This window comes from Lepisosteus oculatus, chromosome 2 (assembly GCF_040954835.1).
Source record: "Lepisosteus oculatus isolate fLepOcu1 chromosome 2, fLepOcu1.hap2, whole genome shotgun sequence".
Taxonomy (NCBI): domain Eukaryota; kingdom Metazoa; phylum Chordata; class Actinopteri; order Semionotiformes; family Lepisosteidae; genus Lepisosteus; species Lepisosteus oculatus.
This window is the reverse complement of record NC_090697.1, coordinates 69078221-69097998: the sequence shown is the minus strand read 5'-3', so window position 1 is coordinate 69097998 and position 19778 is coordinate 69078221. Positions and strand designations below refer to the sequence as shown.

At 45.6% G+C, this 19778-nt stretch overlaps 1 protein-coding gene across 1 annotated transcript; it reads left to right on the top strand.

Annotated features, from left to right (window-relative positions):
- The first annotated feature begins 15202 nt into the window (after positions 1–15202).
- figla (folliculogenesis specific bHLH transcription factor) lies at positions 15203–19583 on the top strand. The gene is made up of 5 exons (XM_015339948.2): positions 15203–15624; positions 16211–16363; positions 16764–16958; positions 17788–17860; positions 19420–19583. Exons 1-4 carry the CDS (start codon positions 15400–15402, stop codon positions 17803–17805), a joined length of 591 nt encoding a protein of 196 aa, XP_015195434.1. The 5' UTR covers positions 15203–15399; the 3' UTR covers positions 17806–17860; positions 19420–19583.
- The last annotated feature ends 195 nt before the right edge of the window (positions 19584–19778 follow it).

Sequence of the window (19778 nt, the reverse complement as noted above, 5' to 3'; positions counted from 1 at the left end):
AGTTCATTTAAAAAAAATAGATTCTGAGAAATTCCTACATACTGTCCATCAAGAGGAACCTTCCTACCCCTCTTCACATGAAGACAGGTGTGGAAGAGAATGTCCCGCCTCCTCTAGATGTGTTCCATATTGACTGACACTACAAGTGAGGACTGACCTCAGAACAGGTCGTCCGTCGTGTCTGGTTTCTTTTGTCCCGCCTTAGATTTCACCAGCAAAGTCTCTGGCACAACTGTCTGCGCCCTTCCCCTCTTCGCACGCAGAGTTCCATGACGGATCATTTTCACTCGGTGATTCTGAAGAGCCTCCCCTCCCGAAATATCTGATACCTTCAACCCAGTTAGTCTGCATTCCCAGGTATCTGGCTGAGAGCAACACCCTCAGATTCCAGCCGTGGAGCACTGAGTACTCCACAGGCTGGAGATGCCTTTATTTGCAGCTCACAGTCCTGAATGAATATAGACCTGGAGGTCATGCCTTAATCACGACCTGCTCGTTATCATTTCTGGTAAAACCAGATGAACAAGAAACAACATTTTCATTTGAAAGAATCTGCATTGATTTCATCCCTACTGCTTTTGCTAATAAAATATAATATCCTCAATATTGAAAGCTTTATTTTGTTTGCCTTGTGATTTCCCTTTGGAAATTGTTTGCCTTGCTTTGTGGTACGAGATCGTGCTGGCCTTATAAATACAGTTGTGCTTCCTTGCATAGCGCCACAGGATCCTTCATGGCACTCTGCACAGAGGTGTTTGAGATCAAATAAGCAGAATAACCGATTCCCGCTAATCTCCGTCCAAAGAACCCAGGCTACAAGCACAGAGACGGAGAGACAAGAGAAAATGAAAGAGAAAGTCTTCCTTCCTTATATGCACAAAGTAGTACTTTTCAAGAAGCACATAATGTAAGAAAAATCTCCACGGTACATTACAGTCATCCACACAACTAATGCATTGCGACTATACACTCTCTCATACTAACCCAGGCAATTCACACAGATAATGAAGCACTAAATTATACATAGACTGAGCCTCACGCACTCAGATGGACTCTCGCACAATGGACTCACACACAGAGCACATGCACCGAGGATCCCCTACTTAAAGCACCAAGCCACGTTACAGCCGGTTTGTTAATCCGCGATGGCTGCTACACTGTGGATCTTTTGCAGCAGAGCCAGCGATCCTCTAACCCAATTTAATACCCGACATTGTTGCATAACCGCCCATTGTGGGGCTAAATGCAGAAGCAGCATTAGTGCCCCTGCTCTCTGGAAAGCAGCTTAAATGGAAAAAAATGTCTCCACATCTGTCTTTGCAGTAAAGTAAGATACTGAAACTTTGAGCAAAACTGCCCCATGTGATTGTTTCTTCCACTATCTAAATCTAGACTAAATCTCAGGACACCGCACCGAGCCTCTGAGTGAAATCTCTACCTGAACGCACATGGGCTGTGCACAAGAAGCACAAGAACTAAGGGGCTATATTTTCTAACAGGTCTGTTTTTTGGAACAGCTACAAGGAGCTGCTAACTTGCAGGTAAGAAACGACAATCGGACACCAATGAATAAGCCAGTCCAGTGTGGTTATGGCAGGCATTTTAATCAGATCAAAAACGTGCAAGAACAACAAGTCTAATACACCCAGTCCTCAGTAACAACAGAGATAGGTGGCTAGTGTGAATGAAGGAGCACGATTTGCAATCACTTGGGTAGACCCCCAGGGTGTTACAGGGTGTGTAGCGCATTTCAGTAATAATAATAATAATAATAATAATAATAATAATAATAATAATAATAATTGCTTACACTTATATAGGGCTTTTCTGGACACTCCACTCAAAGCGCTTTACAGGTAATGGGGACTCCCCTCCACCACCACCAATGTGCAGCCCCACCTGGATGATGCGACGGCAGCCATAGTGCGCCAGAACGCTCACCACACATCAGCTATCAGAGGGGAGGAGAGCAGAGTAATGAAGGCAATTCATAGATGGATTCATAGATCAATAATGCAGGAGAGCTGGGACAGAATGAGACACCATACCAAAATTTGTTTGCTTCAACTTGCAAGAGGCGCTGAAGAAAAACACTCTGCATCTTTGATATCAAGATTTAGCCTCCAGTGTCGGCAACTGGAGTTGAATTGTGATAGCTGTTGAAAATGTGTGTGCACAGTGAGCAGCACAGTAAAGCAGTACAACTGTCTATAGCTCCCAGCATTCCCTGGGTGGACAGAATTATTCAGTAATGCTGACACATGGCTCCATCATCAGATGTAGGTCTTCACAGGAGAGATTGGGAAAAGGTTTAAAAAAAAGATAACCCTAGAAGAATGACAAACAAGTCTTTATGAAGTGGAAACAACACGAACCAGAGTGTTGTCAAATTTAGCAATGAGAAGGGATTTCCCTAGTTTTCCTAAGGCTAGGTAAAGTGAAAAATATATTAAGAATAGGATGTTACAGAGTACTGTGTGGCATAATGATACAGCATATCATGAGGAGGTTTTCACTGTTGTGTGCCTGATTGGGAGAGTCTGTGATTACGTGTGTTGCAATCTGAGTGTGATTGCATTCATGTGATTGTGGTTGAAGGTGACTGTGCAAGGTTGACTGTTTATACTGTACAGCACATAGTTGCTGTGGTCTGTACAGTAAATCCACTGTGGTCCATACCTATTCAGATGTAATCAGGACACTGCACATCACCGCTGCACGCTATAAACTGCTTATTCAGCTCAGAAGCAGCAGACATCTGGCACCTGGTCATGTGACAGGGGTGGGGGGAGGTAGGGTATTTAGAAGGGGAAAGGGAGGGAGTGCACATCAGGAATTCATGTCACCTCTCTCCTAACGCCCAATCCAAAACCTCAACACATGTACTCAAAGCCTCTCCCAGTAACTTGAGCCCCCTTCCTTTTCAGATACTCTCACACCCCTGGTCTCTCTTTCAGAGGGAGTGAAGCTTCGTCGCACGTTCTACATCACACTCTCTATATGCCCTGCCCCTTCTTTTGTCTTTTCCTCCCTTTTATCCCTCTGCCTCTCCCTTTGTCTCTCTCTATCCGTCTATACCTTCACCCCTGGTGCTCTGATCCCCCCAAGCGGTTCCCTGCCCCTGTGATGAGTCTGGCCCAGCCAATGGGGTGCCAGTGAGCGGTTGCCATGGTGTTGCTGGGGAGACATTGTAGTAAGGGAGTTCCCCCCCCCCACCCCCTCCCGGGAATGCTCTCCAGCCTCTGGATTGGTACGTGATATCTGACATGCACATCCCATATCAGTGTGCGCTACAGTCCCAGGAGCTGACAGATCGCCTGTGACATTGCTCTCTGTTCACTTATAGATTTAGTCTTTTTTTACAGGACTCCGGGCTTATCAGCTGTGAATTAAACAGAGATGAACAGGTTTCTCTTAATCCCCACCAGCTCACCAGAGTGTAGCCACAGAATGTCTCCATAACCCACCTGCAGGATTCCACATTTCTCACTGAGCAACCATCCTCCGCACAGGCAAGAGGATTTTGAAGGGATTTGAACTCCAGGCCAAATTGCAACTCCCCAAAAATCAAATTGCACCAGGTAAAAGGTGCAAATGTAAGAGAGGGAGAGCGCGGGGGTACAGAGATTGAACATTTAACATCATCACCCTGCACACACTCGTTTTGCAAGGTTCATCTAGGCTTGTTGCAAGACAGAAGAGTCTTTTGCACCAGAGCAGAACCCCAAAATAGCAGCTCTGATTGTTTCACACAGGCGTCCAGACCTTCAGAGAAAAAAAGCCAAAAGCACCCCCTGATCCTTAATTGGGATTAATTGATTTAACACGCTGGAGGGGGTAGGATAAAGGGGAGGAGACGTGCCTGCGCTCAGCGCTGGGGGCAGCATGTGGGTGGCAGGAGAGAGAGACTAACCCCCCGGCAGGGGGTGATTTAGCAGCTCTTGCCTCTGTCCTCACGAAGTCTGTCCATTTCAAACACTGTCATAACCCTTTTTTTTCTAAGAAGGTCACAGGGTTATTTCTGCAAGGGAGTAGACCACTATTCCTCCAGCATTCATTGTACCAGTTGGTTTTTTTTACACTTGCACGCATTTATACAGGTGAGAATTTCAGTACAAGGGCTTTGCTCAAGGGTAAAGCAGCAGCGTCCAACCTGTGATTTGGACTCCCAGCCTGCGTGTTTGTGTCCTCTCCAACGACAGATTCAATTAAATCATTCTGAACACATTGAAGCCGTAGCCAGAGGCACCTACTGTATCTCGTTCCAGGCTTCGGCAGCACCAGCAGGCTGGAGACTCCAGGCTGGACCATGGACCAGTCTTCGAGAGCATGGCACTGTGGGCAGGCGGCAGGGTGCCAGCAGTATTGTGTCACGTGTGGCATCATACCTGGGCATGCCTGGGAATCATAGCACCAAAGTCAACATGCCTTAATAGGGATACTCCTTTAGCCCTCCTGAATGGAGGAGGAATGTCCTAAGCAGGGATTTTGGTCACCTTCGAACCCCGAAGCCCATGCCCCTCCCACCTCAAGACAACAAGCATGTAGCTCAGGGCAAGGATGGCGTGCTTGTGATGCTGGAGAAGTGGGGACACCATAACTGCCAGCTGCAGACGGGTTCAGGTCATCTTTACAGACCATGAGTCATGCTGTCGGTTGGGATCCTTCAACATGTGGCCCTTTCCTTCCACTCCACTGCAGTACCTGGAAATGCATCCAGCGTCATGATTGTCATATTGATCTTGCTGACGATCAATTAAAGAATGGAAAAGCAGGCTGCTGCAACAGTCTGCCAATAGGCCTGGATCGGATTGGAAGGGTGGGAGGGCACAGCCCCTCTCTGAGCCAGATGGGGGATGTAAAAGCAGCCAGTACAGAGGCAGTGCCCTGACCTCACATGGACATCATGGGTACCAGCAGGACAAAGTGACCACCTGGAAGAAGCTACAGCATTAACCATTTTGCATGAACCATGCCTTCATTTTTAATAGCAGAAAGTGCATGTCTTCAGGTTCACATTGGTTAAGAAAACATACAGCTGGAGTAGCAGACAGCACGCTAAGCATTACACGTCCCTGCGTTTTTGTACAGAGTTAAGGTTTGTGGCTGGTTTAAGGTAATCATTAGCATTAGGGATATTCTCTCTTCATGTGGATGAATCAAAACCCCAAGTGATTTTTCTCCACCTCTCAGTGTTTTAATAGTTGTTTTCTATCATTTACCACTGGAGACAAAAAGGAAGAACTTGCACTGCAGAAGTTTTTATTACTGTATAAAGCACACACTGCATGCCAGGGCATTTGAATTTATGAATGGCATGACACTGGTGTGCAGTCTAGGCTGGTCTTTCAGCACTGGAGGCACAGAGGATGCAGTATTGAATTACCTTATCTAAACACACAATAAGGTTCAATCAGCAATTTGCACCCCACCATGTGACTTGGTGGCTGATGAAATTACAGAGGCTGGGCTCTCGGGTGAAAATTCCAAGCCTACATCAGCGTTTGTTAACCGAACAAAGAAATGTCACTGAGGAAACCTACTTCCCGAAGTATGTTTCGATTGATATCAGCATGGAGTGGGGTGATCAGATGGCCGCAGTGCAGCACATTGTGTTGCGCCCCAGCTCTCAGTACGTGCGTCTCTATTTTTCCTCCACTCGTGATGCTTTTGCTTTCTTTCCCTTTCTTCTCTTGTTTCATCAGACACAAAGTCTTCAGGAAAGAGACGGAAGGAGTTCACGAGCCTCGATCCTGAAGTACCCTGTGATTCTTTCCCCTTGCCTCTTTCAGAAAGTCCTCCTGACCTGGCGTGTTTTTTTGGAAAGACACAAAAACAAACCTACATTTTCTAAAAATAAGCTCTTTTTATTTTTTTTCCCCAACACCAGTAGGAGAACGTTAATTGGCCTGCAATCGAGGCCAGAGCTGTGCCAGCATCCTGCAACAGCTTGAGTATGAGGACCTGGTGCCTGCTCACCCCCACACTCAGATCTGTGACGAGTGCAATGAGAGCACATGGCACACTCCTGCGGCTCGTTCTGGTGGTTTCTCACACAAGTAAGGGCTCTGCCGCAAAAATGAAATTGTTGAGGCTCCTTAAGGCTGCGCTTCTAGTATGTCTCCTTTGTGTGGGTCTCGTTCAGAGATTTCGCCCGATGCTCGCTGAGATCGGTTTGCACTGCGAGCAGGTCTCCCTGGCTTGGGCGACTGCTCTGTAACCTGTGGGCTTTCTGGGCTGCAGATGCAATTTGTTAATAACTGCAGGGTTTTCCATTGCTTTCATCTATCCACCCATTTTCTAACCACTTTATCCACTACAGTCAAGGGGTGAGTCAAGTCTATCCTGGCAAGCAACAGGCCCAAGGCAGGGTACACCCTGGATGGGACGCCAGTATACCTCAGGGCACAGAGTGCACACATTCACACCTAGAGCCAAAGTTCCTGGGAGCCAGTTAAACTAGCAGTAGGCGAAGGAGCACTGGAAAGCACTGTGGCTCTGGACAGGGGCTGAGGAGGAAAAACCAGTGGAGGACTGGACAACAGAAGTTTCAGAGCCAGGACAGGGACAAGAGCAAGCGGTGGGGCTTGGAGAGACTCTTGCATTGTGCAAATCCAGCCCCAGCAACCACTTGCAAAGTGAATTGATTGAGAATGGTCAATCACCCTTTTAAGAACTTTTATAATTTAGTGGAGATCTTATGTTAGAGTTGTACTCATTGTTAAGACTGGTAAACATTTTGGAAATGACATTAATTGTGTTAAAAAAAAACAGGAAGTCTTTGGACTGCGGGAGGAAACTGGAGCACATGAATGCACAGAGAACATACTAACTCCATGGAGATTGTACCCTGGGAATTGAATCCATGGCCCAAGCGCTGTGAGACAGCAATGCTAACCACTGTGCCACTGTGCCGCATCTGTTGCTTTCAGTGAATAAATAAATGCAGGAATACGAATTGCAGAACACTAATGCCTTCTATGTTACAGAGCAGGCAGGCTTGTCTGTCCTGGAAAAGCACCACTGTTCCAACACCTTTTGTACCTGTACTGAAATCTCTATCTTCTTGATACGTACATCTTTCTGATCGGCTTTTTGTCTGCATACTCATGTCTTTCTTAGCTTGTCTCTTCTTTATTTATGAAAGGTTGAAATCGTGCAAATCTTGTTTTATTTAAAAGTAAGTTTTCAAGACTGAAATAGAATCACTTATCTTCTTCCTACACTCAAGAAGGAATCATTTCACCAATATTCAGAGCACAAATATTTTTTAATCATTCAGACCTGTTTTGTTACATTTTGTTGTGCGCTATAGTTCAACCTCCTCCTCAAAATCCCATCCATAAACTTTTGGCTTTCTGCCCCTCTTCCTATAACAAGTGTCGCCCAGGAGAAGAGGCCATTTGGCCCTTCTGGCCAGTTTGGTGTATCTTATTGATGCAAGGCTCTCTTCTAGCCATCCAGTTCCATACCCCCACAACCCTTTGCGCAAAGAAGTGCCTCCTGTTCTGGTTTTAAATACATGTTGTTGTCTTATCTACCCGCATGGCAAATGTGACAGCTATAATAATAACAACAGAGCAATAAGGTATGAAATGTGACACAATGTTGTTGCTGGCACAGGGAACCAGTGCTTTGAATGTGGGCACACTTTACCCTGGTATAGTAATGACATTGACAGTGCCAGGTCCTGTGGACACACGAGGTGGAGACAGGCCAGTCTGAGGCTGTGTGAAGAACCACTGGTGAATGAATGGGTCTATCCGAGTGACTGAGCAGTGAGTCAGCGCCAGCAGAGCTCAGCACTAAGCCCCCGTCCTGGCTCCCAGCCAGAGAGGGAGAGACTAGCACGTGCCCCAACACACAGCTGATCTGATCACCCACAGTGCACTGCCCAGGCCAGACACACGCTACTGTCACACACACACACACCGCACTGCAGCCTCATACACACATGCACAACAAATAAACTGCACTGTCTCTCAGATACATGCATGCACTACAATTATACTGCACTGTCTCTCAGATACACAAATATACTGCACTGTCTCTCATATACACAATGCAACAAACACACTGCAGTCTCATTCACACATGCACAGCAAATAAACTGCACTGTCTCTCAGATACATGCATGCACAACAATCATACAGCACTGTCTCTCAGATACACAAATACACTACAAATATACTGCACTGTCTCTCATATACACAATGCAACAAACACACTGCAGTCTCATTCACAACAAATATAAAGCAATGTCTCTAACATACACACAAGAAAAATACTGCACTTTCACACACACGCACAACAAATATCCTGTGCACTGTCACTCAGACATGCACAACAGGTTGCACACAACACAAAGCTACCAGTTATACACAACAAAACCCACTATGCTTACTCTCACATGTACAACCACACACACAGCAAAAAGGCAGCACTATCTCTCTTACACAGAAGAAACATTGCACTGAATTATGGGCACATTTACAGGCCAGTGTACTGTTGCTTTCTGTGTGGTGTTGAGGCAGTTGGCAAGGACTTCACTCCTGAGTGTACACAAACTTGTCCATTTGCAGAAAGAAATTGACAGCTGGATTTCTAAAGGGCTGCAACCACAAAAGCTCATTGACTTTCTGTGGGCTTGCATCCATGCAGGACTTTTAAAATCAGGCCCGGAGAGATAGATGGAGGGAGAGAGAGCCAAAGTCAGAGAGCGCCAAGGGGTAGATGGAAATTTGCACAGAAAGGGAGACAGAATTAGTGGAGAGGACAGAGGCAGATGGAAAAGAAAAACTGAAGGAGTGGGGAATTAAACGAAAATAGAGAAAAACAAGAAATTCTAAGAACCCGAGGCAATGAAAAGTAGACTTTTAAAAGACTGAATGCATTTGTGCCTTCCCGTTTTTTGTGTACTCCCGTTTGTGGTAGAATTCCGAAACTGAATAAAATTCCCAAATGAAGCCCTGCACACACAGCACCATAAGTAATCACTGCATGCATGCTCAGGTTTATCATGGTGTCTGTGTAAAGTGTGTGGGAGTGCCTTTGCTCGTGTTACCAGGTGTGGGTGCCTGTTTCACTGTGTGTTTGTACGCATCACCAGCATTTCCAAAGCCCAGCTTTTTGAGGAGACGAACTTTAGAAATCGACATTAAAAAACATCTGTGTCTTGCTCCTTTGACATCTACACGGCCTTCTCCATTCAGGACGGCTTTATGAGAGTCAAACTGGTAATCCTGAGAATGAATGTCGGAGAAAGGTGCTTTGAGAGAGCAGGCTGTATGTAGAAATGGACAGTCAAGTGTGTGTCCTTGCCATCTCTAACTGGCAATCCAAAATCTTCCTTTGACAAAAATACATGACCACCCATCATTCCACATCACCCAATCACCCAGTACCGCTAATAGCTTTATTCAGGAAGCTGAATATTAAGGTGATCTGACCAAGTGGCACAACAGCAACCTACAAATTGCATTCAACAACATTAAAACTCTAGAAATACAGTCTTTAACCTGAAGCAGAACTATTGAAATGGAGTTTAAATCCCTAATTGCACACCTCTGCTCTTCTAACTTATTGTGCCCAATGATGTCACTTCCTGAAAAGCTAGAAACACCCCAGTGAGCCACTCTCTCTTCCTTGTATTCGTCTTTCTGCATCCCCCCCCGTGCAGCTGTGTGGTACTTCCCTACATGGAGGTCCTGTCCACCCCGCCCTACAGCCAGGCGGGGGCAGAATTGTCTTGTCTTGTTATTCCTGGCAATCTTTGTTTGGGGCCTGTATCCGACTGTATCTTTATAATCCCATAAACAATTCCTACACCTAACTCCATCGACCTGTCTGGCTGGATGCTTCTTTGTGATGGGGACACTATACTATAAAAAAGTGCCTGGCATCCTACGGATGAGATATAAAACCGAGGCCCTGACTCTCTGTGGTCATTAAATCTCCCAGGGTGTTTCTCTAAAAGCTTGGGGATGTCACCCCAGCGTCCTGGCCAAATGTCCTTCTGGCCTTTACCATACATGGCCTCGTAATAATCCCCATCTACGAATTGGCTTCATGTCTCTGTTCTCCCCACTGATAGCTGGTGTGTGGGGAGCGTTCTGGCGCACTATGGCTGCCATCGCATCATCCAGGTGGGGCTGCACACTGGGGGTGGAGGGGAGTCCCCATTACCTGTTAAGAGCTTTGAGTGGAGTGTCCAGAAAAGCGCTGTATGAGTGTAAGGAATTATTATTAATTATTATTCTTTGACTCTCCCATATGGCTGCCTGGGGGTTCCTCTCACCTGCTTGTGCTGGACGTGTGGAGAGGCACGCACACCAGTGAGAGACAGTCACAGAGAGACACACCGGCATGTGAGACACAGAGAGAAAAGACAGAGACAGAGAAGCGAGAGAGAGGGAGAAGGGAGAACAAATGCAAGAACAGAGTTGCAGGAAATTTGTGTTTAAAACCCCCCCACGGCTCTACAGCATAATGGACTCTAAAACAAACAGCAGCTGGAATCCTGCTGGCACAGCACCATCACTGCCCTCGCCAGAAGCCTGTCTGAGTCCCCAGGGGGCCCTGGCACTGTCCAGCTCACACTGAAACACAGCCCAGGACGGGCAACCTGGCTGCTGAACAGAGGGGAGAAAAGATTTTCAATTCACGTGCATTTCCATCCAGTCCACACTCATCTCTTCTCTAGGTGTCTGCGTTTGCCTGTGTCCACACTTCCCCACCTCTAGACAGCTGTCATTGAGCCTGCACATCGTCAATATCCTTCTTAGCTCAGGCAGTCTTTGCTTCTCCTCTGTACTGGGCCAGGCAGTATCGTTTGTTTATTACTCCTGTGTTCTGGGCCAGGGAGTATTGCCTGTTTATTACTCATGTGTGCTGGGCCAGGGAATATCACCTGTTTATTATTCCTGTGTTCTGGGCCATGGAGTATTGCCTATTTATTACTCCTGTGTTCTGGGCCAGCGAGTATCCCTGTTTATTACTCCTCTGTACTGGGCCAGGAAGTATCGTCTGTTTATTACTCCTGTGTGCTGGGCCAGGGATCGCCTGTTTATTACTCCTGTGTACTGGGCCAAGGAGTATTGCCTGTTTATTACTCCTGTGTGCTGGGCCAGGGAGTATCGTCTACGCCCTCTCTATATATAGTTTACTTCTCCTTAGTAGTGGACTACATTCTGTTCAGTGTGCAATTGTCCACATAAATTAAACTCCATACAGAGTTCAAAGAGGCCCTCAAGTATTATTCTTGGCACATTGTGATCTGAAAGAAGTCATCCACACTGTTGGGACAACCCCATGCTGTCTGTCAGTCAGGAATGTGGGAACAATGGATCAGGTTTTGTCCTCATGTTGGTAGTAATACAAGGACAGATCCTCCCTGGGGACAGCAGGAGAGTGTATGAGTATTATAGAGATATGTGCAGTGGAAGCTGGCAGTGTTTCTAGACCTGTTGCTTTATTATCTCTTTTCAAAACTAAGCAGACCTCCATACACATGCACTGGATAGGTGATGCAGTAAATTGCATATATGTAACAGAAGTAAAGTTGAAGAATTACAGCTCCCAAAACCTCTTAAATCCACAAAGCTAGTGGAAATAAGTGTTCCCCTCTTTTTTTAGGGGAAATGGAAAGTGTGCAGACCCATACTTTTCTTAAGTAAACAGACTACTAACAAAAGCCCACTTTTTCAAATCAGCTTACAAACTCCACTTGTTGGTCCTGTAAAATGCACACCACTGCCTTGTGCCTATTGATCGCTGTACAATCTCACACTCACTGTTATCTCATTTCACTTAATATATGACACATTTTTTGCTCTTGCATTCCATAAATTATAATTAATCTACAGAAACTCTTCTGTTTAATTCCCACAGTTTCCACAGTGTGAATTACTATATAGCACACTAAAGTTTATTACATTTCTATGGCTTTATAATGTTTGTGACAGCATAAACCATTTTTATGATTGTAACTCTTGAAAGCAGAGCTCCCACATGACGACTTCACCTGTGCCGAAGTGATACTTGGGTGTTAGTGGGGCCAGCAGGGGGCGCTCACCCTGTGGTCTATGTGGGTCCTAATGCCCCAGTACAGTGATGCGGACACTATCCTGTAAAAAGGCGCCGTCCTTTAGATGAGACGTAAAACAAAGGTTCTGACTCTCTGTGGTCATTAAAAATCCCAGGGCATTTCTTGAGAAGAGTAGGGGTGTAACCTTGGCATCCTGGCCAAATTTCCCATCAGCCCTTACCAATCATGGCCTCCTAATAATACCCATCTATGAACTGGCTTCATTACTCTGCTCTCCTCCCCACTGATAGCTGATGTGTGGTGAGCGTTCTGGTGCACTATGGCTGCCGTAGCATCATCCAGGTGGATGCAGGACACTGGGAGGGGAGTCACCATTACCTGTAAAGTGCTTTCAGTGGAGTGTTCAGAAAAGCACTATATAAGTGTAAGCTATTATTATTATTATTATTATTATTATTATTATTATTATTATTATTATTATTATTATTATTATTATTATTATTATTATTATTATTATTATTATTATTATTATAATACCGTTGTTGTATTACCAGCAGTAGCACCAGCAGCCATTTCGCCCTGCAACTCACAACTGGCAACCCACTAAAGCTAAGCAGGTGTGAGCCTGGTCAATACCTGGATGGGAGACCTCCTGGGAAAAACTAAGGTTGCTGCTGGAAGAGGTGTTAGTGGGGCCAGCAGGAGGTGCTCACCCTGCGGCCTATGTGGGTCCTAATGCCCCAGTATAGTGATGGGGACACTATACTGTAAATAAGTGCTGTCCTTCGGATGAGATGTAAAACCGAGGTCCTGACTCTCTGTGGTCATTAAAAATCCCAGGGTGTTTCTTGAGAAAGAGTGTTACCCCGGCGTCCTGGCCATATTTCCCATGTCTCCTAATAACCCCCCTCTATGAATTGGCTACATTACTTTGTTCTAATCGCAGTTAATGGCAACGTTCAGAAGATTTGGTTCAAACAAATGGAGACTGGTGTGCCGACATTAATGTGGGATTAATGCTAGGAAAGAGAGAGAGTTGTATTACCAGCAGTGATCATTCTTGCTGAAGTATAAAAAGATTTTTAGGCCTGATTCTAAGAGACCTCATTTGTCCACACTCATTTTAAATTTTGTTATGTATGTACAAGAGATGGAATTTCACTCGAGTTCAAGAACTGCGGTAGAACCATTTAAATGCAATGAACACCAAAAAAAGGAAACTCAAACCTGACCCCTTGTGTGCTTACTGCAATGTTTCACTTGACCTCGGCGGATACTTAGCGTCGTTGAAATGAAACGCCATGAAAACGAGGTACATCTTGAGACAACTCCTGTGTAATTAAGAGCAGTAATGGGCTAAATCAAATGATTAACATCTAAGCTGGAATGCAAAGCGAATAGGCGCACCAGTCTCTAGGTCCAACACGTGGAAAGCGCCTTAACATTTACAGGTTTCAGTACTGCGATTTTCGTGGTATCAGGCACAGACACAACAACCACAGGAGCTCAATCGGGAAAAACAACAACACCGGGGCCCCAGGTGACTACTGGTTAGCGCTGGGACCCGGAGGTCGCTAGGTGACCGTGCCCGTGATTCCCTCAAGCAGCAGGGCGCGCAGTCGGCAGAGAGCTGCCGGTGTAGGGCGGGTATTATATCCGCGAGCCTCTCTGCTGCTTCGGACATTTTGTTTATTTTTTTGTTTTGTTTCATGTTAATTTGATTTTTATTTGCTTTGGCAACATTGATTGTGCTCACCGGTCATGCCAATAAAGCATCTTGAATTGAATTAACTCCCTGCATCGCCTGGACACGTGTGTTGGAGACAAGCGAGGGAAACACGACCCCTGCCGTCCAGAAGCGCTAATTATTTGACAAAATTGCGCACTAAATCGAGAGCAGGTTTTTCAATTTTCACCTTTGCCAAAAAATGACTTTTTTTTGGTAGGAGGTCTTCATCAGCGTTATCGTGTTTGACTACCGAGCACCACGTCTTCTCTAGTATTTGCGTGCATTAATTACTTACTAACCTCCCACAGGCAAAGCCAATATCTCGCTACAGTACATGGGAAAACTATTATTAAAACATTTAAAATGACAATAAAATGTAATGTAATCAGCCAGAAGACTTTGATAATGCTACCTAGTTATTGTTGGTGTTTGACTCCTTCATTTACCTTTATAAGGAAACCTACGTTTTTGTATGTCTACTTTTTAATTACGAGCGTCTGAATATAAATATCCTCGCAAGCTTGAATTAATTTTGTTTAACCAATTTAGTTATTTCCCGGCGCCAAGCATTTGTATAAAGGTAATGGGATTTATTTATTTTAAAATGCCTCTTTTGTATTTATAGAAGTCTAGCCGTACCACTGTATAGAAAATGCTGTTTTCCCAGCTGCTACATGAATCCGGTCGATATCCTGCTGCGCGTCTGAAGTTAATTGATTGGCACAGGAAAGTTAAGTATTACCGCACCAGAAACAGGGAAACTGCACTAGCTGAATGACACGAGGCACAGACCGAAAGAAAGATAAAAATCGCATTTATGTTTCAACAAAATAAATCCTAATGCTTCAGTTTGTGAGTATATTCTAAACATGGTACCAAATGGTTCAAAATAGTAGATTTAAAAAGACGTCTCCCTTTTTTTTTAATCAAGTTCTTATTTTTGCGCATTTTCCCTCAGAGCGGCGTCCAGTCCGACAAAAGAGCAGTTTTTTCCCTCCGTGCCCCCTTGAGCGCCAGACAAGAGAAACCACTTTCCGATAACTAACCGCTGTGAATCGTTTCGAACCGTTTTGGTTGACCCCTCTTTACATTTGTGCTCATACGTCAAACCATTTCGGAGCAACGTTTACACTAGCGCTCGAACCGAGGGCTACAGGGGCGAATGTCGGTGCACTCTCTTTTCCAGAGCTGAAACTCACGCTATCTTCAAGGAAAAAAAGCCAGTTTCAGTTAAACTGGGGGATGTCAGCTCAATTAGAGGAAGGGGTTTCACACCGTGAAGTAAAGGATGTTCCTTCCTTTCAACTGTAATGATCAATTAGGAAGGAGCGCACGGCTCAGCGATAAGAACGCTGGGAAATCAATTTTTCTATTTACACAGAACACCTCAGGGGGGGGTGATTCACCTGAATCACATCACAAGAAAAAAAAAATACACAGGTGTATTGACTAGTCTGTTAAGAGTCGCCGTTCAAAGGCATCTCTTTAAAAAACTACCCATGAGAAGTGTTTCACATTTTTTACTTTGTTAGGACTCATTAAACTTTCCCCGCAAGTTTAAACGTTTTATTTGAAAAAAAAAAAGGACTTGGTTTCTAACTTTAAAAAAAAACTAACGAAAGAAATGGCGTTGGACTGGCTACCGCCGACCGCGCTGGGGTTTCAGCTCACCCCCGAACCGGAGCTCATGTGCGATATCATGAAGGCCACAAGCGGGGAGGACTCGCTCCCAGTGGCCGCTGCCATTACCAAATTCAGGCGCGGCCACGGCGCCGAGTACATCTCGACTGAGAACTGGAACGACATCGTCAAGAAGCGACAGGTCGCCAACGCCAAGGAGAGACAAAGGGTGTGTGAGCCATGAGATTTGAACAGCGAATTAATAAAAAGTAAACGTTACGTTTGATTTGTAAGTATATCCGGTTGAAGTTTCTTCTCTTTCGCGGCGGTAGCTCCCTCAGAAACAAACTTGTTACTGAAGGTCGTTTTTTGATAACGGTCTTCCGAGACCGCTTTTCCCCTAAATTTGGATAACACTTTTCTAGCCTGTCGAGGTAAACTTAGATTTAAAAAAAATATTTACTCAGGTGCTTCCTTATTAAATTCAATATCTGGCTTATAAACTGAAGAGAGAACCTAAAAAGTACCTACATGTCAATAATGCGCACCTATCATATAAGTATCAATGTCTTCTACCAAAAGAGAGGTAAAGTTAATAAAATTAAAACAAACACCCATTCCGTTCAAATACAGTGTTTTTTGAGGAATATTCCTTAGGTTTCTCCAACCATTGGGAAATGGCATGTTGGGAGTAGCATCTGTGCGTCCGCTTGTATCAAAATATCCAGTTTCGTCTTGTATGTGAGGAAGGGAATTCTAAATAGCGTGGACGCCGGTGTTATCTCTCTCTCCCCCCCCCTCCTGTATTCGCTCAGATCCGGAACCTGAACAGTATGTTCTCCACCCTGAAGACGATCGTACCGCTGGTGCCGCGAGACCGGAAGCCCAGCAAGGTGGACACGCTGCGGGCGGCATCCGAGTACATCCGCCTGCTGCTGGCGGTGCTGGCCGACACTGGCGGTGTGCAGGTCTGAGCCCGCTGCGGGGACAGTTCTTGTCCTACAGCATTGGGGGGGGGGGGAATTCGTGTCATAATCTTCCTGACTGACCTTTTGCGTCAACAACTGGTTCACTATTCCCAGTTACAGGGCAGTTTGGTGTTCGAGCGACAGAAGGAGGAAGTGTATTTGAGTCTCATGGGGATAAAAGACCACTTGAATGACTTCATCTAATCCTATAAAATATTTTGAGGTCTGCAGGAAGGTATTAAGTGGATACATTTAATCCACAATCTGCCCGGTTCAATAAACGCTTTGGGCCAGAAGCCAGGAGGCAGTAGTTAAGGCCACGCTGACTCGGGAGTGTTTGGCCTGGCCGGGCCTTGCTGTATGAGGCAGCTGTTCCAGGGCTGATGCTCTCTCTGCACAGGGGCTGGATGGCGTCGTGAGGACGGAAGGGGTGAGCATGACGGTTCCCATGATCACCGCGGGAGCTCCTGGGGGCGGCGGGGTGCTGCTGGGACCGGAGCAGGGCAGCAGGAGTGAGCTCGGGGGGCACTCCCTCCTGTTCCACCACTGCGTGATGCCAGCTTACATCATCCAGCTGCCTCCTGAACACTCCCTGGTACGGAAACTTGTCTCTCTCCATCTTCTCTGTGCGTGGAAACCAGCCTTCTCTCTCTCCTCCACTCTGATATTAAGGGTGCGGTCAAATGCTTCATTCCGTCATCTTGCTGAAAAAGCAAGCAATATTGTAGAAAAGTAAATGGGGCAAATCCATTTACCCTTTGGATTTTATGTCTGGAGTGAGCAACCAAAGATGTGAAAGACCCTCAAAATGGCCCCCGTTCAGTGCTTTTTATAGGGATCTTGGAAACATGAGTACCCAGAGATCTGTTGATTTTCTTATTTTCACAATTAACATTTAAGCGCCCAGTTGATTTTGAAGAGCCTTAAGCAGTGTTCTGTTGTCCAGTGTTATCCCACCCCTGGCGGGGTTGGAATTGGGCGGCCAGGGCACTCTCAGCCAATCCACTCCTGCGATTCCCATGTCTGCAGTGCCGCGGTGAGGTCCGTGAGGAACGCCACCCCTCCATCTGGCCCTTCTTACATGCGTGTCCGTGAAGCCTGTAGTGTGGCACAGGGTGATGAGCGCCTGAGCTGAAGGAGTCTTTGTTTCTCTCGTCTAAGTAGAGAAGACGGGTTATCTCTCCAAACTGAGGAACAACTAGCCATTCTCATTTGGATGGGCAGTAAATCTAAAAATCAATTTCTTGGACAGCACTAAAATAAGACCAGTTTTGCTCTTATACTGTACCTTTAAGCAGGTCACCCTGTTGCATTTTTCTGTTGCTCCAAAACATCATCTTCTGCTCTTCTGTACTAAGCTTTGATTGTAGCACGTATAAAATGTCAGCGAATGTTGTGCCTATAATTCTTTCTTAAATATGAAGATGTTTCAGACCAACTAAGGACCTTGCACAGTGGTTGATATGACATCTCCGTGCTGAAAGAACACATTCTAAGGTAAGCAATGCCTTTGATAGCTTTCAATGGTAGCTGCTTTATTTTTAAGTATAGTGAGATTTAGTATGGCCGGATTGCTTGAGTTCTAAAAATGAGCTAGATGGACAGAATAGCCTCTTCTCTTTTGCAACATGGCTCTAATGGACAGGTTTTGATGCTACACTGCCATCTAATGGTGGTGATGATTAATTGCATTTAATAGTCCTGTTCAGCCACAAGAGATCCCGAAGTGTTTGCTAGATGGGACCCACATCATCTACCACTGCTGCACAGCAACCACCCAGAGAGGCAGCTCTTATGTACCAGCAGTCACTGTTGAGAGCAGATCAATTGCTTCTCCAAGTGAAGTAAGGAGGCTTGACTGTGCATCCCTTGGGAGCACAGTCTAGCCTCTAGCTCCCTTGGGAGCACAGTCTTACTACCAATTTAACCAAGGCAGCATCCCTACACTTACAGTACCATGGGATCTTTAACAGTTTAACTTTAGTTAACCGACATCTTGCCCAAAGGCCAGACTCTTGTTAGTAACCATGCTGGGGTGATTTCTTGGCCAGAATGTCTCGGAGGAGAAACAGTTCCCACAGCCAACCTGGTTTTCCTGGGAGGTGTCCTGGCCCAGTAAGAGAGAGCACTTTATTAGCCCTATACAATTTCATGCATTAGGAATTTGTCTTTTTGCATACCCCAGGCTGCTCTCCATGAGACACAGACACACAGACAGGGAGAGAAGCTTGGGGTCAGAGCACAGGGTCAGCCATTGTACAGCACCCCTGCGGGATTTGAACCAGCAACCTTCCAGCCACAGGCGCAGATCCTTAGCCACAGAGCCACCGCTCTGCCGGCGTAATGTATGTCCTGGCTGAATTTACCAATCATGGCCTCCTAATAATCCCCATTTATGAACTGGCTTCATTACTCTGATCTCCTCCACATGGATAGCTGATGTGTGGTGCATAGTGGTGCACTTTGGCTGCTGTCCCATCATCCAGATGGGGGCTACACGTTGGTGGTCATGGAGGGGAGTTCCCATTACTTTTGAAGCGCTTTGAGTGGAGTGTCCAGAAAAGCGCTATATAAGTGTAAGGACTAATATTAGATCAGGACAAGTTCTGAAAGTCTGTAATTCCCAGTAGTGACCAGAGCCTTACTTTGCGTTGCTTCTGGATTACAGTAGTTATTCCTGAAATGGGGACAAAGGCCACATGATCATTAGTAATGTCAACTTACACCAATTAGTCTGCACAAAATATATCCTGCTGTGACAAGAGTGTGAACCCAGAAATGCACATCTGTAATTTCTTATAGGTCATTTTGGCTGTTTCCCCATTTCCTATTGCCACTTGTAGATCTGTGTGATAAAATGCACTTTTAGTGGAAGTGCACTTGAAATGGAGACCAGCTGCACTTCTGTACACAAAGGGTGGTGGGGGTGTGGAGCAAGCTACCCAGCCAAGGTGTTGACACGGATACCCTGGTTTCTTCCAAGATGGGTTGAAAGGCCTCCTCTTGTTTGTAACCATTCCTGCCTGTAACTGACTTTTTTTTTAATGCTCTTTCAGGACATGTGCATCTGGAGGCTTGTTCTTTGGCTTTCAAAAGGGTGAAGCAGTGAATGGGCACCATTGCCCTTTTTGTTTTACACTTTAACTTTTGTTCAGTTCAGTATCACATTTGTTCTGTTTTTTTGCATGTTTGCGTTAAGCCCTGTCTAAAGCACTTATTAAAATTGTTTGTGAAGGGATCTTCCTGTAGTGCTTGCTTGCTGTGCCCTGTGATGAAGACGTGTGGTCTGACAGGCTGTCCTGCAGACACTGCGCTCTTCCTCTCTGAGGATGAGAGCTGCCCAGGGGAAGTGAATTCTGCCAATATATTAGTCCACCGTGTTCGCTTGTACCCTGGCAATGCAGGCTGGGGTGAA